Genomic DNA, 27,157 nt, shown 5'->3' on the forward strand with positions numbered 1-27,157 from the left:
AGCAGCTATGCCGCGATGGCTTCGTTCACGGTTCGTTTCGGCAGCAGGAAGACGTTTTGCTCTATTTGCTGGACTGTGTTAGAACCATGGCTGGGCGGCGTGAAAAACTGGTGCATCGTGAGTCGTGACCGTCAATTTATTTCCGGATTTGTGGGTCTGATTTAGCGTCAATCGGATGGCATTTGTCCCGTATGTAATGCTAACTGTATTGGGAAAGACTATGGATTGAGTCATGTGAAATAGTGAATGCCAAGCAGTGCATCGCTGATTTCCATTCATGCTTGCAGCAAACGATGTTCTTGGAACGAAGTTTAGCAGGTGTCGGGCTTTTGATTCAATGGTTCCACCGGCTGATGACCTTCCTGAAGCCCCTCTCAGAAGACTATTGGAACATTTATCAAAGTCGAACTCCTATGGGACTATAGTTATTGCGTTACCATGCGGCGTGCTGATAATATCCGGCGTCTCATCCTGCAGCAGCGGTGTCACCGCCCCATTGAGTGGTGTCCGACAACTACCAGACTCGAGGCCGGCCAGTCTCCCGTAATTAGCTCATTTTCCAGCTGAATACCCTCCGGACGGCTGCCATCTGGGCCGCTCCGGTAGCACATCGCTTCATACGCGGCATTGTTGGCCGGTGTGCGCGGCTGACCGTCCATTGGACCGGCCCGGCGCACCGAACCCTAATGACGTGCAGACGCGCTGCATTGTGCTCCGGCCGGCAGCCGTGAGTGTCCCATCGGCCGGCCGGGCACGCTGCGCGCCGCTCGGCGGCTCGGCGGTAACCGGCCGGCGCGGCCGCTATCACCTGACACAGACGGGCCAATCGGCGCGGAGATGGGCGCCTTGACCGGTCATCGGACCGTCTCAGAGTGGGTGTTACCGCTACCCGGGCGGCGGCACGGCGCGTGCTGCCGGCACGGTGACACGGCGGGCCCGGTCTGTGGTGACGGGTGACGGACCGCCCTGATCGCCGGGACGGCCCGACACTCTACCGGATTATCGCTGCGCTCTGACTCTCTCTCTCTCTCTCTCTCTCTCTCTCTCTCTCTCTCTCTCTCTCTCTCTCTCTCTCTCTCTCTCTCGCTCTTTGGATTGTTTCCGCTCCGTCGAAGTTGAGTTTTAGTAATTTTATTGCGCGACGTCCCGATCGTTCGAGTTCTGTTGGCCACTTTGCTTCCATTCTGCGTCCTCCCTCCAACCCCGTCTCGTCCCGTTCTGCTCGGCCGCCGGTCCATTCGTTCTGTGCGTTCCGTCAGTCGGTCTCCGCTCCAGTTGTGGGCCAGTCGTGCTGCCCGCTGACCCGCCGTCTGACCCCGCCGCTCCCGGCGCGCACCGCTCCACTATGGGCGCGTGCGGCCCGCCCAGTGGAGCGAGGCGCCGCTAACGGCCGCCCTGTCGGCGCCGCAGTGCCGTGTCGACACCGACAGTACGCTGACACGGTACTGGGGCGCAGTACTCGGCGAGTATACACAGGCGACTCGACGAGTGTCCGAGTTACGTGGGACTGACGATGCTGGCTGGAATGGCGACACGAGACTATGCTGGATCTCATGTTTCCTGTTTATCGGACGCGATCTCTACAAATGCTTGTGAAAAGCAATGTTGATATGCCTCTGTATCACAGTGGGAATGCGTTTCCTGACCAGTGTCCGCCCCCTGTCGTCCTTTGACCCCCACTCCGCCGCTCGGCTCTCAGCAGTTAGCCGGTTCAGTTACGTGTCAGCAGTTTTTGTGGCTCCCGTTACCTACCTGTCTGCTCCCATTCGGCGCGCATCACTAAACGTCCGCGCCGCCGTCGTCTGGGAACCGGCCGCCCGAGGCAGTGCGCCCGCGGCCGTTCCGGGCCGGCCGCCCCGGGCTCCCTGATGATGGGTTTCCGATTATGAGGTTTTTCCAGCCGCCGCCGCGTCCACTTCTGCCGCTTCACGCTTGCCACTTGATAGGCCCACTTAGCATTTTAGAGTACGGCGCTGCGCGACATAATGGCATCGACTGGCGTCTGATGGCGCGTGTACTGCTGTCGGTCGGCCGATCATACACAGAGGTAACGGTGACGGACGCTCCGTACCGGCGCCGTGGGCTAACGGAGCGGGTATGTTCTCCACGGACTGGTGGACGACGGCTATGTCCTTCCTTCCCGTGTCACCCACCGTCCCTCCCGTGTCACCCACCGTCCGTGTCACTCACTGTCACCCACCGTCCCTCCCGTGTCACCCACCGTCTGTGTCCTTCCGTGTCACCTACTGCCCGTGTCATTCCCGTGTTACCTACTGCCCGTGACCCTCCGTGTCACCCACCGTCCGTGTCATTCCCGTGTTACCCACCGTCCGTGTCCCTCCCGTGTCACCCACCGTCCGTGTCATTCCCGTGTTACCCACCGTCCGTGTCCCTCCCGTGTCACCCACCGTCCGTGTCACTCACTGTCACCCACCGTCCCTCCCGTGTTACCCACTGCCCGTGTCCCTCCGTGTCACCCACCGTCCGTGTCCCTCCGCGCCACCCACGGGCTACCTCATCGGCCACAGGCGGTCCGCTGTCCGGGTCCCGCCTCCAGACCTCTGCGAGCCGCTGCCACTTAATGAAGTTTGTTGTGTGATGTCTATACGGGTTGTGGTAGCTCGTATTGGATGTGGGTATTTACAAAAGGAATAAATCAATTGAGTTCGATTCTAGTTGAATGCTATCCACAAACAGGGTTGAAGCGAATCATATCATCCCTATATAAGATGGGTGAGCCTCGCGACCAGTGGCTGGATTTTACTTTTAAGGAGCGTCCTTTGTAGTGTGTATGATAAGCTTCCTGTTTGTGAACTTATTAGAATATCGCGAATTTTTACCTATCCTTTTGTGTTGGGTGGTGGGGTCATCCGTTTGCTTCCTCTTAATATTTTGAACAATTATTTTGTAGTTTTTCTTTGAGCGTGACCTGAGTCCCAGGACATTAACCTTTGGTGAAAAAGTGACCTCAATTATTAGTTAAGCGCTCGGGAATAGGCGTGAAAATGGTGATGAGACTTTAATAACTGTCTAAGAGGCGTTGGTAATGAATTTGCCCACGATTTTGGTGCACCAGGGACCATGAACGGGTGCATTGTTCTAAAATAAAAGTGTTCTCATTGTTTATGGGCAGCGATGCTTGTAACCTATCCTTAAGCCGTTCTCAGTTTTACGGCTATGTTCTCGAGTGTTTTGGCTGGACGGAAGTGACTCTCAAGTCTCATTGCATATGTAATCGTAATAACACCGATACAAACAGAAATGTATGAAATTAAAGTTACATGTTTGAAGAGCATGATGATGCGCATCGCTCATCCCTATCATTACAATGCAGATTGCAGAAGATTGATCAATAAGCACGTCAGACAATAAAAGGCACCTAGCCTATTTTTGTCTCCTTTCTAGTTTATAATTATCTTGTGCTGGTTCATCTGCAATTAAATCTGCCGTATTTTTCTACCAAGCACATCCTGAAAGTGTCGCTGACTTCGCGAACATCGCGTGAACAGGGCATGGTCAATGGTCATTACCAACGACGAATCGCCCATATTTTAGCTTTATTCCTTATGTTACTGCCTTGCTGGAAAAGCCATTTGCCATCTAGCTGGTGAACCTGTGCGGCGCTCTGCGCGCGTCAAATCACGCCGTCCACCGAGCGTGTCGCGTCCTCACGGCTCCAATTTCACGGCTGGGGCTGCCCATCAGACGGGCGCCGCGCTAACGGTGGCGGGCTGACTGACCCGGGCTGTCGGTGGCTGGTGCCTCTTTCACAGTCGCTGATGGTGGCGCTATCACAGCCGCTGGTAGACCCGGGCTTTCTGTGCTCGGTGCCTCTATCAGAGCCTCGGCGGTCAGTGCCGGCCGCGGTATGCTCGGTCACATGGGCGCCGGCCGGCCCTCCATTAACCGGCCATGTCCGCCGCGTTTTCCATAAACGGGCCGTGTCCGGTGCCGCAGCGCTCACTCACAGGGAGTGATGGGCGGCACTGACCGGCGGATCCAGTGCACTGTCAAGGACGGAATCCATACCGCCGGAGGTCCGTGCACCGGACAGATCGTCAGTGGGCGAGCGAGGCGCCGGTCAGTTCGCAAATAGAAGTCTCGGTGACATTATCATCCGGACACTTATATCTCCTGGTCCCTAAATGAACACTCCTCAGAGCTAACACCGATACTCCTCAGTCCCGTCACAAGTGTCCCGGTCCTGGTCCTGTCCCACCAGTCCCCGACATAACAGTCCCAGTTCAGTCTCTGCTGCCGGCGGCGGCGCTCCTTTTTACCGGCGCTCAGATGACTCGTGCCCGTGCTGCGTGACCGTGCCCGTGTCGTGTCGGCACGTGAGCGCTCCGTGTGATTGCTATCATCGCGGCCGATCGGGCGGATTGTACAGAGAGCCGCCCGCTGCGGGCCGGGACCCGCTATCTTACAGTCGGGATCTTGTTAGACCGGTCGGCAGGTTTCTTGTGATGTACTGATGACACGTGTTTAGTCCCTAATGACTGCAGATGCGCGCGCTGTACTTACGATACGATATGGCGTGTTTGGGAGATGGAACATGGTAATAAGATGTGTTTAAAGATGTGTTTTTAAATGGCTACACATCAAATGACCATTAATGACTATTACTTGACGACTGATTGGAATTTGAGCTGTTTGGCTTGTTCGAACGCCATGCTGTGCTGACCAGTATTCGACATGTCCTGTCCTTTCTCCCATTAGCAGTTGACCTGACCGTTATCCCTCTGCACCCACAGTACACGCTAACCGGTCACAGTGGTCCGGTAATGGTGGTGACCTGACCTGACCTAACCTGACCTGACCTGACTGTTACCCCTCTGTTCCCCACAGTATACGCTGACCGGCCACAGCGGGCCGGTGATGGTGGCCAAGTTCCTGGGCTCCAACACCAAGGTGATCACCGGCAGCCGGGACCGCACGCTCAAAGGATGGGACCTGCAGCGAGGCGGGGACTGTGAGTATACTGATACCGCGTGATGGGGTATTTCATGATAACGAGAGATGGGCACCGGGCAGTGCATGGCCATCCTCAGTCAACTGCTGCTCAACCTGATGGGGATGGAGGAGCTACAGGAGCTATATTTGGAGTTTTATGACGGTGCAATAACTCGTCGGATCCGGTCCGTGTCATGCTGGGGCTATCGTAGCTGATTTTCCCATAGTCTGTGACTGTCTTCTGACATCCAATGTTACCAGTGGCAAATGGCAGTCGTTTGTTCCGGGCGGTGATGCGGTGTCATTTTCGGTCAACTCTTTCAGCTGAAACAGGAACTTCATAAAACCCATGCCCCAGTGAGGATCGGTACCTGCTTATCGGTCAACAGCTCTGACTGGGCCGGTCGTCGGCAGAAACGAGATCCCGAACGAGAACTACATCCACCACACTGACAGTGCGGTGGTCTTCGTTCTGCTTTCATTCAGAATGGAAAAGTCGGAACTTTCCTTCAGAGAGCCGGTGTGATCGGTGTGATCGGCTTATCATTCCAGGTGTGTTTTCTTGATTCAACGCGGAAAGGGATTTGCTATGTGCTGGTATGCAGGTCATGCCATCGCAGAGACGAGAATATATTTAGAACTAGGTGATTTGAGTGAATCTATTCGTTTTGCGGGACACCGAATCAGGGCATTGCCTGGCATTTACCCCGCGGTCAATTCTCATGTGCTTTGATGGTCTACCTCTTTATTCCTAGTTCGCTGGTGCTTGGGCCGTTCATGCAGCGACCAAACTGGACACTCGTGCACCGTTTGTCACTGGGGACGTGTGAAGGCGCCGGCCGGGAGGCGTCGGCTGGTGGCTCTGTGACTGTGACGGAGGCGGCGGAGGAGGAACTCGGCCGGTGTGAGCCCGGGAACGGGTCCCGGCCCCGGGCGCCGGCTGCGGTCGGCCGCGGGGAAGTGGTCCGCCCGCGGCGACGGCCGGTGGGAGCGCCGCGACCGACCGACCGACCGGCGCCGTGGACGGCCACCGACTCTGGACGGGGCGGGGGCTACTCATCTGACCGACTGTAGAGTGATCCAGAGTAAACTGTGGGCATCGCCCTGCTTTAGACTGGCTCTGCTCAGCTGGCCGCCACCGGTGGTCACCTGTGACTCGAATGCAGCAGCGACGTCTCCAAAGATTCCAACAAACGCACACCCGCCTGCCAATCGACCTGACCAATGCCAGTATATCTCCGGACGCTACTGCGAAGTATGGGTGGGTTCATAGTCGGGCGCGCTGTTTCCGTTTCGGCCAGACACCTCCGCGCCGGGCGGCATGTGCCGCGGTCATTGCTGCGCCGTTTGTCGCGCACCCTGCCCATTGTGAAGCGCCGGGTCGCAGTTAGCGCCGCTCCGTCTCGAGGCGATTCGGTTCCGGTGGCGCCGCGGCAGGCACCGTGTCGGCTTCATCCGGCGGAGCGGCCCTTCCGCGCCCAGCAGCCCTTCCGCGCGCCGGCTCTGAGTTCATGTGGGCAGGCGACCTCTGGGTCTCTGCACCTAAACCGATCTAGTGACGTCCTGAGTGTTTGGATTCAGAACCGTTTTACTTATTTACATATTGGGGAAAGAGGAATCGTGGAAAAGAAGAAAAAGGGCCTGAAGAGGGAATGTGAACATCCGCGGTGTTAAGGTTGGATCGAGGTCTTGAGCCTTGCCCATGAAGTTTACACGTAAAGGTTTCAGAGCTCGTGTGAGCCTTTATTTGAGCAATTTGCCGAGTTCCCTTTTCCATCTGGCCAATGACCGGGAATGGGAAGGAGTCGGTGATAGTTACCGGTGACCGTGTAGGGAGGAGTGACTCGGTGATTGGTAAGGGAGCTCACCACTGCGGGTGACCTCCGGTGACCGGTGAGGGGAGGTGACTCGGTGATTGGTAAGGGAGCTCACCACTGCGGGTGACCTCCGGTGACCGGTGACCGGGCCGGTCGCGTGGGAGCGGCGTGCCGACCGGCCGCGCGCGGCGTGGACGGGCCGGCTGCGCCGTGATGGGCCCGCCGGACGCGGGCGTCTCCAGTCGGCAATTGATGACCGGCCGGGGTGAATCAGCACCGCCCGGCTCCGGCAGATCGCACGGACGCTGTTCAGAAGGGCGGGGCCGCTCGTGAGATACCTGCTCAGCGCTCACCGACCGGAGAGCGCCGGGTAATTGCAGGGCGAACTGCGTGATTCCGGGGTATTCATGATCCAATGTTGCAGCTTCAGCGGTCTCCGCGGCTGATGTTGGTAATGCGATGCTGCTACGCTAATCATTTTCGTATTGTGTATCTTTAAATTGCTTCTTAATCGGCTCATCCACACACATCAGACGCTCGTCCCCCTGCCGTCGCGCTCCCACGCCCCGTCTAAGTGAGCTGTCGGCGGCTGTCCGTTAGCCACGTGACCGCCCGCTCGGCCGAGCCTCCCCTCCGTCCGTCGGCGAGCTGTGTTTCCCGTCGGCCGGGGGACGCTCACGACGCGTCGGCCCGTCGTGGTCGGCGGCGGCTGCTCCCGTGGGAACGGCCGTACTCGACCGTCCCCGGCGGTCACGACTGATGGCCGGGGCGGGGATGGGAAGGGGGGGGGGGGTCAGCGGTCATCGTGCACGCGAGAGGAACGTTCCTGTAATGGCGGAGCTCGATGATTTACTGCCGGAGCGACGGAATGGTCAGACCCGGATTTTGACTAAAACGTTTTATCATTCAGACACAAGGAGCCTCAACGTTTGACTTTTTTCTTTCGCAGGTGTGATGAACATCTTCGCCAACAGCATATGTTTCGACATCGTGGACGGCGTGGGCGCCACCAACCTGCTGTCGGGCCACTACGACAGCACCATCAAGGTGTGGGACACACGTGACAGCCGGGAGCCGAAACACGTCATCAAGGTGGACGGCCACGTGACCTCTCTGGCGCAGGGCACCGGTCAGTACCGTACTGCACCGTACCGCCGCGCCGCCTGGTGGCGGGACGGAGAAACGGCGGGAGGCCGGAGGGTGGAGCCGGCGGAGCAGAGGGCGTACTTTGGCTTAAAGATTGCCATTTCTGGGTAACATCATTGTTCGCTAGACCTTGATTCTTGATTCTTGCTTGATATTAGGCTTACGAGCCTCCACAAATGCTTGTATACATGTTGTATACAGTTGTACTTATGTTTGTAAGGCTGTCATCTGTAGCTCGCGCATGGCGCCCTGTCAAATATTTGTGAACCACGGGCGCACTAATATGCATCGTTCCCTGTTCGTCGGCAGAGTTTCGGGTGCTGTGCTGCACCCGGGCAGACACGCTGAAGGTGGTCGACCTCAGGACAATGACCGTCGCAAGGAACTACGAGTAAGTCACGCTGTCAACCATTTCTATTTGATTTTATACAAAGTCCTTTGGAACTGCTCTCCGTACTTCATGGTTTCTAATTAGCGTTCGGGTTCAGACTATATTTTCTCCAGCGCCACCTTCCATCTGCCTCTTGTCACCTTGTTTCTTCTCCTCAAGTACCTGTGGCCCCAATGTGACCACCTCTGGGCGCGCTCCCTCACAGGGCGGACGGTTTTCACGTGGCGTGCGACTACTCGCGGGCCGTGTTCAGCCCCGACTGCAAGTACGTGGCGGCCGGCAGCGGCACCGGCGACCTCTTCATCTGGAACGAGAGCTCGCGGCGGCTGGAGAAGCACCTGCCGGCCGTCTCCAGCCCGCCGTGAGTCGCAGTGACTGTCCGGGGGCTGTGGGCTCAGTAATTTAGATGTGGCTGTGTCAAAAAGCTGGTAGTTGTAGCACTCCTGTATTTTGCTAGAGTGGGGTAGAGGGCCGTCTGTGCGGCCGCTTATATAACTCACTGGCATTTTCTCATTATTGGCCGCCTTGTATTTATCCCCGAATATTTATGATACCTACCGCTTATAAGGCACAGTTCCAGCAGCTGCTGACCGCTGTAGCCCAGTAGTTTGACCAGTGCAGCTGCTCCATCTGTGACCTTTAGCCTCGCCACCCAGTGTGTGCCGCCTCCCCCTGACTCTGTGCTGACCGTCCGGCCGCCGCTTCGTCAGGTCGTGTGTGCTCGCCACTGCCTGGCACCCGGAGGGCTCCTGCCTGGTCAGCTCCGACAAGGCGAAACGCATCACCGTGTGGAGCGACATCTGAGCGCTCCGCTCCGCACGGCGCCACGTGTGACACGTGTGGTACGTGCGCCACGGGCCGGTGGGTGTCACAAAGCGGCGCCGCGGCGGGCGGCGCCGGAGACCGGTGTAGGGCGCGCCACCGAGCACGGTGAGTCTATGCGGTGCAGGGCCGCCGCCCCGGCCGCTACTTATATACGGTGATACCGTGACGCGCCCGTGAACCGACCGGCTGAGACGATATGATGTACGTGCCTGTCCTCGTCAAAAGCTTTATACTTCGCGCGGTTGGCTGTGCGCTGCTTTGTTTGTGACCTGTGTGGGCCGATAGGGAGGGTGGGTGCTGAGTATAATTATAGGCTCAGGTGACGTTTTAGCACCGCGGCCCGTGTGTGATTCCAGTCAGTGTGCCTGTACAGTGTCCTGCCAGTGTTTACTATCTGATACGTTTGTGAAGACATCGCCCGATTGTCCGAGATGACTATACGGTGTATTGTTTGCCAGTTGATATTGCATTGTCCGACGGCCGCTGTTGGTTTGGCTCAGTGTGGACTGCAGTGGCACCGACACTGTGTGGAGACGGGAGAGCTCTTGGTGGAACTCAGAAACAGGAGCAGAGAGGAATATAGGAGAGACTTTTGAGCACGTATTTGTGGCACTCGGTAAAGTTTATGTTGTTTGATGATTTGATCGTGTTTTGTGGAAAGTAACGCGAATTAGATCTCAGGGAAGGCTGGAATAAACGTAACATAAATCTAGGCGTGTTCAAAGGGAAAGAAAATAATATGAGAGAAAATATCTGGTATCTACATAACATTTTTAGGTTTGAGAGTCTATCACTGACACAGTTTATTGATCCGTTCGGGGTTTCCTAAGGCAGGCTTTCATGGCAGCATATACACAGATACAAAAGTCGATGGCCCGGCGCTGTGGGCACCACGCTGGCGGCGCCGGCCGACCAGTGGGGTATGACGTCACACTGTGTGACGTCACGCCGGCGCCCAGGTGGGGATGGAGATCTGCACGGGCCGGTGTCTGACGTCATGGAGCGGCTGAAACAGCGAGAGGTGTCAGGGGCTAGATTAACACGGCGGGAGAGGGGGGGGGGGGTGAGCGTCCGGCGCGGGACAGGGTCATACAGTGGTACTGAACATTAGCGGCTGTACCCGTGTTTGTTTGAGCCAGCCGGATGCTAACGACTTATGAAGATGTTCTGGCGAAGTATGGGATGACCCTTGCGGTCTGCTCGGTTTAGTCTGACGTGGTCCGTCATAAAGCTGCATCAGATAACGTCATGCTTTGGACAACCCAGCAACGCAGCGAAATGGAGGTCAACGGGCCAGTCATCCAAACTACTCCTCACCGACTTATGGAGTACAGTGACTTATACCGCAATGACAAAATATTCGAAACAAATAACGCACGCTAGACAAACTCGAACTCGTCACTGAATGAGTCATAGTGTCGCTCACCGATTCATCAATGAAATCGAAGTAGTTGATGCCGAGCTTTCGTGAGAGCCGTTTTCCGAGTTTTCTCATCCTGTCCTCGTACTCGGTGTGTGGGCTCAGCTTGAACTCCTCCAGACCGACCCTGAAACAAAAATGGCAAGTAGAAATCGGACACGGCACATGCTTGTGTTGTAGGCCTAATTTCGTGCTGAACATGGACAAAATATCGTACTAAATTGTTAGTTAAGTAATTTGCTTTAGCGTGGCAGCAAGCATTTTCGGAGAGTCAGCTGCGTTAATGTGCTTGTGTGCGTATGTCATACTTTCCATTTTGTTTTACCGTATGACGTGACTGAGCGAAAAGCCACCGTTTTGTGTGGATCTCATTCGAATACATCTGAATCTGAATCTGAATTTAAGCCCTGCCTCCCTTGAACATGGCCGTGCCACCTTATCGCCCTAAATGGAACAGTGTTTTCTTAAAGCGTTTGACGCCTCCCAAATGTTCAATGCTCACCCTTTGAGGCACAGATAGAAGAACCAGTTTGACGACTTGGACCCGCCGGGGCTCGGGTAGCACTTTTGTCCAATCAGCCTGATGTACATGTTGTAAAGCGGCTCCGTAGTGATCAGCCGACCCCTCTTGTGATATTCATACACATTCTTTCTCTGTGGAAAAAGGTGGAACACTTTACCGCTGAGCGTTACTAACGTTTTCTGTTTGAAGGCATGCCGCCGGCGTGGCAGCTGGTGTTAAAAAATAATGGAAAGTAGCGTTTAAACGTGTTGTTAGCCGAAACAGCCAAACGTTCTTATCCAGTGTCCACCTTACCTTATCAATGATGATGATGTGCAATGGATAATGTACATAGCTCTTCCACGCCAGCACTACGGCCGAGACCGATAGGATGACGGTGAAGTTCAATGATCCGTGCTTCAGTACGACGTCCACCAGAATGGGAACCACGATCGCCAGTCCAATTATGTACGTATACAGCCTGACAAACCAAAGTACAATCGGTGACCTGACAACAAAAGTAAACGATCGGTGTTGTCTGGTGGACCTTATTACTACGATGTGTGACCCATACCGTACATTTGTCACACGACGCTCCCATGGCAATGTCCAATGACTGTGGGAATCGCTCGGTACCTGGGCTTACTTTGGTATCTAGTGGATCATAAAGCTACACAAATCGTCATAAAGCTAGTGCCTCAAGAACATGCGAGCAGCGTAAAATACCTACACCTTGAAACGGTAATGATATTACTACGTGATTAAATGTGTACTGAGTCCATGCAAGTGCTTATATAATATATGTGTTAATTTTGTTGCAAAGGTAGGTACCTATATTTGTATTTGTATGATGTGTCTGAAATGTTTCTGCCTCACCATGTTTTCCTGTACCGAAGTTCCCATTTTCCATCATCTCGGACGACGAACGGTCGAGGCGGCGCTTCAAGCATCTTATACAGCAAATACTCGGGCCCATCACGGGTCAAGCTATTGATGAATGGAAAGTGAGTTCTAAGAAACCAGCAGATCTCTCCAGTGATTCCTGCTAGTATCATACTTCTGTCTCATTTCCCCCATCATTGCAAAAGCATTCTTCTATGCGACTTTCTAGCGTAGAAAGCTTCTGCAGTTTACGCATTCGAAATTAAATTTGCAATCAATTGTTTTAAGGAACTCGAACCTTCATTGCGAGCTTATTCCTACATTCTTAATATTTCTGTTTTGAACGATGGCAGATCGGTATCTTACGAGATATTAGCCCTAATTACTCAATAAAATATACGTTTTTTACTCGTGTGTTATAGCTTGAGGTGGCAAGTTACCTTTCTTCAGAAGTTGCGCTTGAAAAATAAGTAGGGCGTGACAATAGTACTACGGCACTTCGTTGATTTATATTCATTGCATGTTAATTGTGTCGTGCAAATGAGCTTATTCCGCGAAAGTCGTCAGCGGATGTAATATTTTTTGTGCTTATTGCGTCAAATTTAATTTAAGAAGTCACTAAGCGTGCGCTGTCAGTATTGATATGCAATGGTCTTCGCAGAATCCCACAAAAAGAGAGCACGAAATGGAAGGGAGCCCTTGCCTCCCAACGTGCAAGTTGTAGACACCTGTTCAAAGCGAGCTGTAATTGCCCAGCCTCTGTAATATGTAAGTACGCGTGTGTAGCCGTCGTTACACCTGTTGGTCGTGTTACAGGCTGTATCCGTTCACCCCGAGTTTGGCGATCGAATCGACGTCGCCGGGCTCGAGCTGCGCGCGCGCGCGCAAAACGCCGATGGCTTTGTCGTGGTGGGCGGTCGGACGCGTCGGCCAGCCCAGTGGCGCTCCGACCCCGTCACCGACGACCGCGCGGCGTCCCGGCAGCGCGACGACGGCACCGATGGCCAGCCGCGTCATGGAAACGCTCAAGCAGTGCCTTATGCGCCGGCTGAGGAGGGGATCGCCAGGTTAGTGAAGCCGCTCCCGTCTGCCGAGGCGGCCACGAACCTTCAATGGTTCGCCTCGCCGAAAGTCAATGTGATGAGAATGATGTGTGCTGGGAATGCTCTGCAAAATGAGGCTCGTTATGAATGATTCACAGTGTGAAGGTAATATTCTCATTTCGTGCCGCTGCGGATGAAAGCAGTGCGTCCTAAACTGCACGTTTCCTTTGTTTTATCTATGACGAATGTCAGTATTCACCTTTTATTTTGACGTATTTGACGTACGTGACACTCACAGATTCACGCAGGAATATCTTTTGTCTTTGGTTTTCAGATAATTCCAGATATCAATCATGTGTGTTCACCATGCTTCCCGAGCTTCACAGTTTCCCAATAGCCTTTTTTTTGCAAACCAATCTTTTGCTTGATTGGTACCGGCCTTATTCGTTATAGGGGAGGATCCAGGGAGGCAACCCTGTCCTGTTATTTCTCCGGTAATTGATAAGCATAGGTATAAAGATAACCTTGGAATTTGCTGCAACGTTATAATAGCCAGGGTAGCTCCGTATGCTTCGTATGTACTAATATAAAAGCCGATTAAACGGCTCTCAATGACCCGGCCCTCCCGTGCGGGGTGCTCATCTATTACGGGTAATTACAACTCGGCCAGCCGGTACTCTGTCACGTGAGCCAGGGATTCCGAGGGAGGGGCTAATCATACGACGACTGTTATGGTATCCATGGTATGTGGAACACCTGAGTCTTCTAATCATTGATTGATTTCAGAGGCTGGTCACGACCTACGCAAAGCAGCAACGCGTAGACCTCATTATACCTTGACATTATTTTGTGCTCTGAGGCCAGTTTTAGTAGCAGTAATCGGTGATCTACGTAAAGAAAGCTATCTGAGCGGTTGTCGATAAATGGATCTCGTAGACGTGGCAAATGCCCCAATGCTACGTAATACGTTTGTATCCATTTTTGGGATGCCTAAACAAAGGGAACTTGAAGGTTTCTCTGAAAACCCGTGTCTACCTCGTAAAATATTGTCCATCCGATATAATATTTAAACAGTCGATCAGAGCATCGAGCGTTTGCCAAAATACTCGTTCCACGACTAGACTCGACATCAGAGGGCACAGTTGTTGCTATCTGATTGTGTTCCAAATCCATCAACGCTAAGCGATCTAATGACAGACACTTCCAGTTACTCATTTTAGAAGCTCCGTGATGGCAAAACCGTGGTGCTGCCCACTGCCTCAACAATGTGCCCCCCCCCCCCCACAAATACCAATCCTTTTGCTCATAAGGCATCTGCAAGCTACGCATGACTCACATGTTCTGGATCCTCATTTCATAACGCAATGCGCGGCTAGAACCCATTCTGAACAAATTTGTGCCACATCACCATGACTAGTTACATATCGACTCGGACATGTCGATAATCTATTTTGCTTCGTCTGGCTGCCATGTTGGATTGCCCGTAATCCTCGGCTCCCCGCGTGTACTCTTTATATAGGTCCCCTCCCGGACTTTGACTCCGTGCCCCGGGTCGATCTGCGCCAGCTATGGAGCTGCATCAGCTCCCCGTACCCCTGCATGTCCCCCGACCCCGCAGCGCCCGCCCGTCATCCGTTTCAAAGCTGCGGCCGCCAGCCAAGTCGGCCAGGCCCGGCCCGATCCGGTCGCGGCCGGCGCGAGCCGGTTCAATCCGGTTTCGTCGGCGTCGGCGGCCGTCGGTGGCGATGGTCGGTCGATGCGAGGCGAGCCCGGCGCGGCCGGAGGTGCCGCGGCCGCGCAGCGCCGGCCTCCGCTATTGAGCGGCCTCCCTGTGTGTCCGCCAACACACAGAGAGGCGCCTATCTTTGTCCGTCCGGCCGTCCGTCCAGGAAAAACTCTGCTTACTCTGGAACTTATTGGAAATGTATGGCTTCATTAGGTTCTGGCGTCGACATCCTTGTTGATCTACAGGTGGCTACTACGAATTCCACAAAAACTTGGACCGTTTATGGTCACGAGTCACCTTTTGTACCGAACCTGGAGCGCCCAGACAGCTAGAGGTTGTTGTTCCACTTGGCACCTTCCTCGTTTCACGTGTGCTCCTGCCGCCCGCGCTGCTGGAAGGGAATTCTGCTGCCCAGACACCCACCGCTGGCATTAACCCGAGCCCGGTGGGCGGCCATTACTGCCACTTTGGCTCACCCCGGTCGCCGCGTGTCGTCATTTCTGAGAATGACTCGTCTCAGCCAGGCCGTTCTGTTCTTTGTGTTGTCTATGCCATGGACGCATTAGCCAACCGTGCACGGCCGTCCGGACTGAGCCGGTTTAGTCCGGTTATTGCTGTGTCTGCTGTTGCTAAGGCCGCTGCTGACGGTGTCCTATGGATGAGTGGGCGGAGCGGGTGGAGAACGGGGCGTGGTAGAGGGCTAACGAGGGGTCGGGTGGCGGTCCGAGGGGTCAACTGCGGACGGGCCTGGCCAGGCGGCACTGGCTGCACCGAGCACCGGTCAGCAGGCTCGCTGCGGCTCCCGAGTCGTCCGCCGGCAGCCCAGACATGGGTACAGACTCAGAGTCCCTATCGTGGTAGCTGCCACTCGGGAGGTGTTGGAAATCTTGGCATTCTTACGATCCTGAGCGAACAGCGCTTCAGGAAATGTATTTCCCAATTCCCATGCTCTTTTTGGCAAGGGCAGATAGTGGTGCGCCAATGTAGCTAGCACTTCAGGATGAGTAAAATCTTACCGTACCTCGTGTTGTTAATCTCGAAGAATGTCTTGATCTCAGACCATTACACGATGCATGTGTATTAACTATTCCTTTGTTCCTATTTCAGATATGGCGGAGCAGCATCCGCAGCCAGTATTGACTATCCCTGTGTCCTTGCGTTCCTATGGCGGAGGCAGAGCAGCGTCTGCCGATTACGGCCATTACTGACTGACCATGTGTCTGTTTCAGATATGGCGGAGCAGCATCTGCAGCCGGTGCCGAGCTGTGACAGCCCGTCGCTTCAGAAACCCTCCACTGACGGCGGGCAGATGAGCTGTGAGAAGCCGGACGGAGGGTACGGCTGGGTGGTCGTCCTGGCCTCTTTTCTGGTGAGTGGACACTGAATGGCTGGTTACGACTCGACTGCGACAGGACGGCCGAGTAAGTGTGGGGTCGTTGAACTCAGTGTATGACAGAAGGGTAGCGGGACACAAGAGCTAGTTTCTGGAGCAGAAAGCTGGGGACTTAGATAGACCTATGAAGGGTTGGGTGTGCGGGCACATATATGTGGCAGTTGTGGCTAGATGTGACTGGTGAATGAAATTGATGAAACGACATCAGAGCTAAGCTGCTGCAACTCCATTTTTTTTTGCGGCTCATTCGGGTCTGTCCCAACTTGGGACAGACCAGAGTGAGCCTGTGAAAAATGGACTCCCAATGTGGATTAGCCTGCTTAGTGCTCACACATTATCACTTTGTTCCGCTAATTGGATTTGGTGTCTCGTTTGTGTATCTGATACGGTAGATATATCCGCGTGGCCTTTGCTCGGTGTGTGGTTTGGGAGGACTGGTGAGCTCGGCACATACCGCGGGGCCCTCCCGACTGCCGGGCAGTGGGTCAGTGCCAAATGCGCTGACCGAGACAGTCGCACTATCCCGACACTGTCAGGTGTAAACCGGATTAACATGTGATTGTAATGGAATCAGAATATTATGGTCGCCAAATTATGGTATGTGACAGTACGTTGAATGCTTACGCCATACACCAAACACATCGTGTATGGCACACAACCTTTCCAATCTGCTCGTTGTTAGCAAGCTTTGTCTCCACAATGTTTCGTTCAATTGACGCGCTTCGTGATGCCATTTCCAACTCTCACACATCCTGCATCGTTAGGCTGTGTCAAGAACCACCCTCCTCTGCCACACGTCTTCTAACGAGCCCAGCATCAATCGGTGACCGTTAGTATCCAGTGCTGGCGCCGCGGGCCAGGCCGCCGCCGAGCGCCGGTCAAAGGTCAAAGTCTGACGCCGCACGTGCCCCGTTCGCAGGCGCACGTGACCATCTACGGCGTCACGTGGTCGGTGGGCATGTTCAACATCATGTTCCTCGAGTCGTTCCAGCAGTCCAAGTCGGCCACCGCCTGGGTGGGCTCACTGCTCAACGCCGTCATGTTTGTCTCCGGTAGGTCACGCGCGTTACACTGCTCCACGCCGGTACATTTCTGATTCTTTTTGTTTCGTCGCATTCCTCTCATTATTTGCTCGTTACATTCCGGTATAGTTTTAATGTGCACCATTTCTTTGTTCCCGTCTGTTTATGTTTGTCGTAAAAATGTACTTTTAACAGTACTGGGAAGTTCTGGTGTGTACCATTTTTAATTATTGAACACAATCAACACAACTGGACGGAATACCAGCTAAGATGCAGCAAGATAAGAGTCGCATCCTTCCCAGTGTTAGACATTAAAATACTTAATGTCATGTCGAGGAAAAATGTCGCTTCTCTGTATAAGTGATAGTTTCGTGCAAACGCCTGTACAGACGCGTCTATACTTTATAGCTATACACTGTACCAGGAATTTTTATGACGCCGCTGTCGTTGATCATTTACTGTTTCCTTGCGGTGACAAAGTAGCGTGTCGGCCGCAGTCCTGTCGTTCAATAAGTATCCGCGGCAGCACTGGCACCACATGGCCCGGTCCCGTTCAGGGTGATAGATCGCCGCCAGCGGTCAATAGTACGGGTCATTCGGGACGGCCGCCGCCGAACGGCGCTCAATGAACGTCCCTCCGGACAGATTGCTGCTCGGCCCATGTACTTACCCCGACGAACTTTTTCGTTTTATAGAGAGCTGCCTCATTTCATATTTATGATCCATGACGAGTATTTCCGCCTTGAATGCTGAGATATCGGAGCACATGAGTGTGCTGCACATGAGGAAGTGTCCCGGTCTCTCTCTCTCTCTCTCTCTCTCTCTCTCTCTCTCTCTCTCTCTCTCTCTCTCTCTCTCTCTCTCTCTCTCTCTCTCTCGCTCTCTCTCTCTCTCTCTCTCTCTCTCTCTCTCTCTCTCTCTCTCTCTCTCTCTCTCTCCCGCTCTTCTCCCATCTCTCCCCAGGTCTGCTCTCCTCAGCTCTGGTGACCCGGTACGGGTGTGGTACACTGTGACCTCTGACCTCCCCCTCTCCCCTGTCCCTCCAGGTCTGCTCTCCTCAGCCCTGGTGACCCGGTACGGGTGACCTCTGACCTCCCTCCCCCGTCCCTCCTGGCCTGCTCTCGTCCGCCCTGGTGACCCGGTACGGGTGTGGTGCACTGTGACCTCTGACCTCTCCCTCCTCCTCCGCAGGTCTGCTCTCCTCAGCCCTGGTGACCCGGTACGGTGACCTCTGACCTCCCCCTCTCTCCTCAGGTCTGCTCTCGTCCGCCCTGGTGACCCGGTACGGGTGCCGGGCGGTGGTGATGGCTGGTGGAGTCCTGGCCTCCACGGGGCTGGCGCTGGCCGCCCTCTCCCACCAGCTCTATGTGGTCTACATCACCTTCTCGGGACTCGGAGGTGGGTGACCGCCGGGTGAACGGAGGGAGAGGGTGATGTGGTGATGTGGGCTTATGGAACGGTCTGGTGTGAGGGGTGTGTCATGAGCCAAACCGTGTGTTTCAAATTGGGTACTCTAATGCAGTGTTCGAGGTTAGACCAACAGCATTGCAATGCGTCGTTCTTTTGATTGGTATCTGTAGTGCTTTCATAAATTTTGATAAATTTTGATAAATTTTGATAAATTTTGATACTGTTCAAGTTTTCACGGACAAGTACTTCTCTACTGGAAACAAAACGGAAAAGGTCGACGTTCAATCATATGTTAGTTCATAGACCACTATATAGATATTTAGTGGTCTATGGCTAGTTAGTTCCATGAACGGAAACTTTCGTGATGTTTTGTATCAGCATTACTTCTGGGAAGCGACATTCATGCATCAGCCAACATCATTCACATCATTCATATCGAGATACATTTATAGCGACATACCCTTCATTTATTCATGGTTCTTTCCTCGGCGAGTCGCAGTTCTCGCCATCAGAGCCGCGCAGGCGGCGCGCCGCTCAATACCTACGGTACGCGTCTATTGACATTGCCGCGCCGTGGTGTCACTACGCGGCCCGGTCATTGTAGTGGCAAACGGGGCAAAAAACGCCCAATGGCCCCAATGCATAATGATCGATCCATACCGAACACCCAGCGGCCGTTGCTAGGGACACACTGCCCATATGTTTGCTGTCCTGGATAGTACTGGCACACCTGAGCTAGAGTGTGTACGGAGAGCGCCATATGGGGCCTATACGCATTGTCGCATCGCCGCCCTGGCGCACCGAGGCTATTTGATTCCCGACTGGGACTCGGGAGCTATTCATTCCTGTCCGTTGCCCTACGGTCTTCCTCCTCCGGCTAGGGCAGTCAGTCGGTGTGTGACCGACTCCTGACAACCTTTGTCCGCTCTGCACACCCCGTTCCTCCTGTGCCGCGCACAAACTCCCGCTATGAATGTCTGCGTCAATATCTTCTGTCATTACGCTGTTATGGGCCGCGGAGCTCGGTGCACTGGTCAACTCAGGGTATAGTTAGTGAGTGGGTCAACTCGCCCCAGGGCAGCCATTATCATACGGGTGGTGCGACCGCCACACAGTACTGTACACCATTCACTGGTGCTTACCAGGAAACTAACCTCGTTAATTGCGCTACTCACGAGGGCCAGGAAATAAACCTATTGGGAACCCATTGAATGGCACGAATACCAGGGGGGAAATCAATCGAACAAGCCCCGTGAGACGATTCACATTAAAAAGTGGCTTGGTCTGTGGCTTGGTCGGAATTATCTATGTGATTTGATGCTGAGCTGACAGCTAAAAAATGACACACATACGTCATACACACACTGTCACTAGTTTGACGATATCGTAGTGCAATTGTTAATTCATTAATTTATTAGGCACTCTTCGGCAGTCAGCGAAGGTAGAAATGTTATTCCACTCACGCCTGGTGACTAGAAATGCTTTTGCAAGTCGGTAATTGTTGTAAATCATCCAACCGAAAACGGGAGCTGCTTAAGGCCGACATAAAATAACAGAAGGAAGATATACGGGCTGCTTTGCGTGTTTTATGCCCCTGAGTCTAATTCCGTGCTGTTGTGCTGGCTTTTCTATGTGTTTGCCATTGATAACGTTCTGTGGTGGTTTTTGGCGTGCTGTGTGGGGCTATATGGATAATGATGGCGTTTGGCGATGCTGGCCGCCCCTGTTTTGCGTTTGCGTGTCGTTGCTACGGTCGCGACCCGTCGCGAGTGTTTGGCGTTATGTTGCGCGTGCGTTTCCTTTCGCAGGAGGGCGGGTTGGAGAGCCGACCGGCAGCACCGGCCTCAGAGTAAAGTCGCCGCTCGATATTTACCCACTGTCTGATCGCTGTGTGTGCGTGCGCGCGAGCGTGAGCGTGTGTACCACCTCAGTGACCTTACTCCATGGCCCACTCAAACTAAGACACAAACGCCGGCACAAAAATTCATGCAGCTCAATGTGCACTCACACACATTCATGCATAAATACATTACAAAAGTTACGTGAGGCTCCTCAATCGTAAGACTATCCTGAAATGACTAAGCGGGACGCATTTCCTCGTCCGAAGCATCGGAGGGCCATCGGCCTGAACAGTGAACATCCAGACTGTCCCGCCGCACAGCGCTGCACTGCGGCACAGCCTATGCTGCCCCTGCGTCCCGCGCGGCTCCGCTAAACGAGCATCGGCTCGGCCTGTGCTGAAACACAAAGCTCGTTCCCCGAGCAATTATGACGCTAAAATGCAAATAGACTATGCATCTGAACAGAAATATTTGAAAAAGTGAGGCTATGTTTGATTGCATTTCTGTCTTCGTACTTCGGGCGCCCTTTCTTTTAGCTTATAATGTGACCAACAAATATTACGGAAAGATGAACATGTCAATGCACCGCCATCACACTCCCGGCAGCGATTTTGATAACACCGTGTCAATTTTGCATTTTGATCCACTTTTCGCACCCCTCCCGTGTCGTCTGTGTGCGCTGCGTGTGTGGCCCGTCCCACAGGCCGTGCCAGCCGACAGAGCCGGGGCTGACTCTCTGCTCTCTGTCGTTCTCTCCACAGCCGGAGGAGCCCGCCGCCATCTGACGATTAACGCCTAACCCACCGGTCGAGGCAGAGCTCCAGACTCCAATGGCAGCAGTGGAACCAGCGGCGCCGACCGCCCCCGGGCCGCTGCGTGCTCCCGGCACCGTCCACCGCCCCCGCTGACGCCCCTCCGCGCAGCCGGAGCCGCGGGGAGCGCCCCCGCCCGCCCCTGTGGCCGTCGCGGTCCGCTCCGGTTTAGTCAGGCTAGGTCCGGAGTGGAACAGATCACGAGCTAGGCGACCCGATCCGGCCGGAATGTGTCGTACACTGCGACTCGAGGTCGGGTCAGGTGTGGTCTGGTCCGCGTTGGCGCGGCGCGGTGTCACCTGACCCGGTCAGGTCCGGTACGGTCTGGTTAGAGCCGGTGTAGTCCGGCCAAAGCCGGTTGCAGCGGCCGCCGTCAGCCCGGCTGGCGCCTATTGCAGGTGTGGGGCTGGGGCTCGCCTACGTGCCGTCCATCGTCTGCGTCAGCCAGTACTTTGAGCGCCGGCGCACCATCGCGCTCGGCCTGGCCGTCTCCGGAGTCGGGTTCGGGTGCTTTGTCTTTCCGCCCGTCATAAGGTGAGTTACAGTGTGCCCCAGGTGACCTTTGTGTGAGAGGTGACGCCGCTAACCAGGCCGATCGAGATGAGGGTGACTGAGCGATGAATGGACGCCGGCGGACCCCGACGGGTGTTTGCTAGGTGGCGCTGGTGGCGAACTGCACCCGCTAGATGGCGCGCAGGCCTCGGAGGTAGCCAAGCCGAGTGGGCTAAATCTTATGTTCGCTTTCTCGATCCCTCAGGTGCTCAGAGGATATCACGAAGCAATGTTGCTTTTGAATTTTGCCAAATTGTTCTCCTTAATTACTGTGTTGCCTTTGTTTAAAACGAATTTTTTTCCTTTCTATTCTTTTATGTATTTAGATTGTTACAGCTTATGTCGTGGCATCCGCATGTTTTATTTAATCTGACAAATTGTTTTACGGCTAATGCAGGTATATATCCGCCATAGGATTTCCACTCACACAATTAATGTCCGAAATTATTGTCGCTCGACATTTGAGCGCCGGTCTGATCCGACCTTCTGCAGTGAGGTAGGTATACGGCCCACCGTCCCCTACAGGCGCGGGTCTGTGCCCGGGTCGGGGCTCCCTCCGCTGACCAGTGCCGCCATTGCAGGTCTCTGATGGAGGTGTTCAGCTGGCGGCTGGTGCTCGTCATCATTGCCGTGATCGTCGTCTGCGCGCTGACGGCTGCCGGCGCGCTGATGGCGCCGCCCAAACAGACGGCCGCGCCGCCGAACAAAAATGGTACGATAGTTATGGGAAATACAAGAGTGATGGGGTATGCTGCAGAATATATTTTGCGTCGGATATGGAAACTATAAAGTTATATCGCAGCCACTTTGCTATTGGAAGCAGCCGGTCTAAACTTTCAAGTCTCATCCTATGAATTGAAGAAGCATGTTACATCATGGGTAGTGATTTGATTGATTTTTATCGTGAGACATCTCATTTTCTGTTCATTTACACAGGTCATGTCGATCTTCATCCTCCCTATTTCCGATACCTCTAACGAGCCCCTGTAACGACATATCCCTCTGTTTGTTTTTCAGGTGGATATTTCACGGAGCTGCGCGGCTGCCTGGGCGTGATGCGCACCCCGCCCCTGCTGGTGTTCAGCCTGAACCACTTTCTGTTCTGTTTCGGCCAAGCCATCGTGTACGTGCACCTGGGCGCGTTCGCCGAGAGAACGGGCGTGCTGAGCCGCTCCGGCACGGCCACCCTGTTCTCCATCATCGGCGTCTCCAACCTGGTCAGTGGCGGGACGAATGAGAGAGAGAGAGAGAGAGAGAGAGAGAGAGAGAGAGAGAGAGAGAGAGAGAGAGAGGAGAGAGAGAGAGAGAGAGAGAGAGAGAGGAGAGAGAGAGAGAGAGAGAGAGAGAGAGAGAGAGAGAGAGAGGGAGAGGGAGAGGGAGAGGGAAGACAAGGTAGGACTTGGAGCCCTGAACTTCAAGTCACGAGAGCTGAGAGCTGATCTTCGAGTCCTGGGTTTCGAGCTCTTAACTTTAAACTTCGAGCGCTGCGAGCTTCGAATTTCGAGTCTCGACCTCCGAAATTTGAACATTGAGATCTGCAATTTGAGCATCTTAGGTTTCGAGCTACGAGTTAAGCGCTCACAGTCCCGGGCTCTCAGACTTGAGCTACCAACTGTGACTCAAGCCCTGTGATTCGAGCTCTACGATTAAAACGCTTTGATAAGAGCTCTGTGATTAGAGCTATGTGATTAAAGTTATGTGATTATAGCTCTGTAGTACCGATTCCGAGCTCTGGGCTCTAAGCTCCCGGCTATGTTCGCCCGGCTCCTCGATTGCAGATACTCGATATTGCCGAGATAACTAGTCCCGACTCGGGTGCACTATCGTGACCACGCTGATAAAGACCGATCGAGTGTTCGGAAAGTACTTGATTGGCGAGCAACATGAGGTCAAGAGGAGATTGTTGACAGACTTTAAATAGGCTGGACGCATCTGTGATGGGACGAATAAAAAAAAAGATTTGTGTGAGGAGAATGCATGTGAATCCCGGTGAAAAATTGTCGATGTTTTGTTTGATCTCAAATACCAGCCAAGTCTATTTGCACGAATCACAATGCGTCTACTCTATTTACAAATAGCGGAGTAGCTGATATCTGATGGCCTAATTTACGCATACCATTACTCCGGTCGAGAGCTGGATCTCTCCGTCTGATGCTATACCTCTCCCAGGTGGGCCGTATCGCGCACGGCGTCATCTGCCACTTCCCGCGGATGGCCACCATCCTGGTGTTCACGGCCTCCACCCTGGTCACCGGCGTGTCCACCATGCTGTTCGCAGTCTGCCAAACCGCCACCAGTGAGTCCGAGCTTGGGGATTGGACGCGGAATGGTACACTTTCGTGATTTGTGATAGGTAACATCGGTCAGATGATTCACACTTAGGAATCACCTGGTATTTTCACACATGCTAGTGAACGTAAAAAAAAATGTTGAGTGATTTGCATTTTGCAATAAATGTTGACTTATAAATGTTGACTTGTCTTTAATTTCAGCACATTCTACATCGGTTTACTTACATGCAAGCAATTATATTTACATGACCGCATTCCCTCAGCGTTGTTCTGGGACCCTGACATAAATTCTCAACTCTCTTCCTCCCGGTCTTCCACACTTGTCTCACGACTCCGCTGTGCTGTGCCCCCGGCAGCTCTGTCGGTGTGCGCCAGCGTGTTCGGATTCGCCAGCTGCTGTCTGGGCGCGCTCACGCCCGATATCGTCATCGGCCTGGTGGGCGACTCCCGGCTGGCCGTCACATACAGCTACCTCATGGTCTTCGAGGCCGCCGGATTCATGCTCGGAGCGCCGTTCGCCGGTGCGTGCAGACAGACACCCCCAGTCGCTTGGTTTGACGGCGCTCGTAGTTCCTTGTCATCTGATATTTGTGTTGCTTTGGTAGAGGATGAAGACTCATGGTAGTGCTGCCTCGAGCTGGGTCCAATAAGTGGTCCCAATTTATGCTTTGTTAGCCATTAAACGTCGATTGCTTTGTCCTGTATGCTTCTTGAGTTCGTATTCGTTTACACTTGTAAAACGAACAGCCTCTAATAAATCAAACTTATCGCACGATTTGATGACACACGTTACACTCCCTCTAACAAACAGCGATATGTGACGTGTGTCCGTCTGCTCCGCCGGCAGGTCTGCTGTTTGACCACACGGCCACCTACCTGCCGAGTCTGTACACGGCGGGTGGGGTGCTCGTGCTCGCCGCGGTCATCATGGTCGTGCCGTGGAGGTACCGCGGCGCGCGACTCATCACGGACGCTGAGGGTGGCCTCTGTGAGGCCGGTGATCGGCCCGCGACTCCTGTCAAAGAGCCTGCGCACCCGGAGGATTTCATCTACCCGCCCTCCGTCGCCGGAGTCGGAGTCGGAGTCGTGTCCGGAGTCGAGGAGGAGGGCTCGCTCTGGGGCAGCGGCGGGCAGCCGGAGGTGGACCTGGGAGAGGCGGGCGGTAGTCGGTACATCTGGCCGGGGTCGGACTCTGAGCTGAACCGCCCGCTACTGGAGGAGGCCAGCTGCGCCCAGAGTGAGGGACGCACCGCGGACCGGCCGGCGCCGGGCGGGGGCGAGCAGAGCAGACTGCTGGAGGACCCCACGATGGGCGGAGAGGGACAACTGCTGGAGGAGGACCCCGAGGGGGACAGCGAGGAACGACTGCTACTGGAGGATCCTGTAATGGAGGGCGAACTCGCCGAGGATGTCGAGGACCGTCTATCGCCGTCCGAGCCCGCGCCGGGGGAGGGACACGCTCCCTGCTACGAGGGCTTCCCGGGGGATTCGGCCGAGGGACCCGGCCCCCAGTCGGTGTACAGTCCCCTGACCTCCGGCCCGCCCCCTGACCCCGCGGGTTTTACCGCGGCGGTCGCAGCGCCGGCGGCCATTGCGATATGTGTGTGAGGAATGTCCGACCGGTTCATCAGTTCACTGTGATGTCATCGAGCAAAGTAGCTCAGAGCTTTCCGAGGAAGGTTTTGGGAAGGAATGCGTCAGGGATCTCCCGATGTGGGCCCGCTTTTGTCGGTCTACGATACATCATATGAGGCCACTAGGTACAATATTTGTACCGCGTTGGCGCTCCTCTGTGTACTTTGTGTTCTGAAATGTCACAAGGTCCACGCTCATGTGCTATCAATCGCGAATGTGATTACGATTACGGAAGGTCGCTACCTCGCGCCAATGACAGCGATTTGCCCTCGGTATATTTACCGATATCCGACCATCATTGTAGCGTCGTAATTTTCGGCCACGTAGGTACTCGTGCAATGGGAAAGGCGCGGAGGTGCGCTCGACGTGTGATAGGTGGTTCTGTTGCCAGCAAGACAGCTGGGCAAATGGAACAGCACCGATTGGAGCTGCAGTTCATATGTCAACACGTTGTCAATAAAAGTGTGTAAATAATCTGCGCCTTTTGTTTGCATCGAGAGACCATCGTCAGGCAAAATGGATTAGCCGTCTTGACATACGAACCCAGAAAGCAACATGTAGTTTGAAAATTTTGAAGAAAAAAAACTGAGAAAGCCACGCTTTTACGGGATTTTCGCTACATACCCGACCCGTACGGCTAGGTTAGACACAAATTGCACAGAAGAGCGCTCATTTTAACCCGCGCGGGGCTGGGGGGGGTAAATTTTACCCCCCCTCGCGAATTTTTGCGATATCTCAAAAACGGCGGCGCGCAGCGCCGCCAAACTTACAGTACCTTTTCTTACACCAATTTGACACGTTCCCTGAAAATTTGAGCGAAATCCGTCGGAAAATTTTTGAGAAATTGACGTTTTAGTGACGTCATGTTCGCCATTTTCGCCTCAAAAACGGCAAAAGTTCAAACGCCGCTAACATCTTCATTTTTAAAGGAATCAAGACGTAACAAAAAAGGTTATACGTAATTTTACTTTGTCTATCAAATGGCTATCTCGGTTTTTTGAAAATTTTGGATTTTGGCCTAAATTTTTTCAAAAAACTTACTTTTTTGGGAAAATCATTATAAAATCCAAAATTTTGAGTCTATCAAAAAAACCGGAATATATGTCAGAGAAGTGGTCTATGTGCACCTACATACCAAATTTTAGAAGAATCGGTTCAAAAATGTGGGAGTTATTCAAAATTTTATGACGTCACGACACACAAAAATTTTGAAAAACGACTTTTTTGGAAGTTCTAGACCTCGTACGGAAACAAAAATAGCACCATTCGATTCGCCGTGAAAAACTGCATCAGATAGACACCTTTTTAGGCCTTAACAACCAACTTCGAAATTTGACCTCACTTGACCTGACCTTGACCTGACCTCGACCTTAAATTCATCCAGAGGTGGTCCATATCACTTATTGAGTGTGCCTATTGAATTCTATGAGTAAAATGACCCATAAAACATGTGTCGCACATGCCCTTTTCTATATTTTGTTTTTTGGTGACCTGAC

At 53.7% G+C, this 27,157-nt stretch overlaps 3 protein-coding genes across 6 annotated transcripts in view; 2 read left to right on the forward strand and 1 right to left on the reverse strand.

Annotated features, from left to right (window-relative positions):
* Positions 1–9,844, forward strand: part of LOC122388326 (autophagy-related protein 16-1-like) — a 109,075-nt gene extending 99,231 nt beyond the window's left edge. For all 4 annotated transcript variants that reach the window (XM_043379307.1, XM_043379305.1, XM_043379308.1 and 1 more), the window contains 5 exons: positions 4,849–4,972; positions 7,720–7,899; positions 8,226–8,307; positions 8,513–8,668; positions 9,018–9,844. In XM_043379307.1, the coding sequence (XP_043235242.1) occupies positions 4,849–4,972; positions 7,720–7,899; positions 8,226–8,307; positions 8,513–8,668; positions 9,018–9,111 (636 nt within the window). In that variant the 3' untranslated portion in view covers positions 9,112–9,844. The remainder of the gene's footprint in view (positions 1–4,848; positions 4,973–7,719; positions 7,900–8,225; positions 8,308–8,512; positions 8,669–9,017) is intronic.
* Positions 9,845–9,902: 58 nt separating this feature from the next.
* LOC122388328 (transmembrane protein 249-like) lies at positions 9,903–12,386 on the reverse strand. Its single transcript, XM_043379311.1, has 5 exons — positions 11,931–12,386; positions 11,370–11,535; positions 11,055–11,206; positions 10,559–10,679; positions 9,903–10,138 (listed from the first exon to the last, which is right to left on the reverse strand). The coding sequence occupies exons 1-5, from the start codon at positions 12,107–12,109 to the stop codon at positions 10,076–10,078; spliced, it is 681 nt and encodes a 226-aa protein (XP_043235246.1). The 5' UTR covers positions 12,110–12,386; the 3' UTR covers positions 9,903–10,075.
* Positions 12,387–12,741: 355 nt separating this feature from the next.
* Positions 12,742–26,135, forward strand: LOC122388345 (monocarboxylate transporter 13-like). The gene is made up of 10 exons (XM_043379369.1): positions 12,742–13,003; positions 15,935–16,074; positions 17,018–17,150; positions 18,375–18,518; positions 21,582–21,717; positions 22,317–22,447; positions 22,753–22,952; positions 23,905–24,031; positions 24,383–24,547; positions 24,874–26,135. The coding sequence occupies exons 1-10, from the start codon at positions 12,832–12,834 to the stop codon at positions 25,632–25,634; spliced, it is 2,109 nt and encodes a 702-aa protein (XP_043235304.1). The 5' UTR covers positions 12,742–12,831; the 3' UTR covers positions 25,635–26,135.
* The last annotated feature ends 1,022 nt before the right edge of the window (positions 26,136–27,157 follow it).

This window comes from Amphibalanus amphitrite, unplaced genomic scaffold (genome assembly GCF_019059575.1).
Source record: "Amphibalanus amphitrite isolate SeventyFive unplaced genomic scaffold, NRLGWU_Aamphi_draft 000318F_arrow, whole genome shotgun sequence".
Lineage (NCBI taxonomy): Eukaryota > Metazoa > Arthropoda > Thecostraca > Balanomorpha > Balanidae > Amphibalanus > Amphibalanus amphitrite.

Coding starts and splice junctions, on each gene's coding strand:
- LOC122388345 (XM_043379369.1), top strand. CDS start 12,832: ATGGCTTTGTCGTGGTGGGCGGTCGGACGCGTCGGCCAGCCCAGTGGC. Junction 13,004..15,934: donor GCTGAGGAGGGGATCGCCAG/GTTAGTGAAGCC, acceptor TGTCTGTTTCAG/ATATGGCGGAGCAGCATCTG. Junction 17,151..18,374: donor CGCCGTCATGTTTGTCTCCG/GTAGGTCACGCG, acceptor CTCTCTCCTCAG/GTCTGCTCTCGTCCGCCCTG.
- LOC122388328 (XM_043379311.1), bottom strand. CDS start 12,109: ATGATACTAGCAGGAATCACTGGAGAGATCTGCTGGTTTCTTAGAACT. Junction 11,536..11,930: donor CTTCGGTACAGGAAAACATG/GTGAGGCAGAAA, acceptor TTGGTTTGTCAG/GCTGTATACGTACATAATTG. Junction 10,139..10,558: donor TCGATTTCATTGATGAATCG/GTGAGCGACACT, acceptor TCGCTGTTTCAG/CCGCTCCATGACGTCAGACA.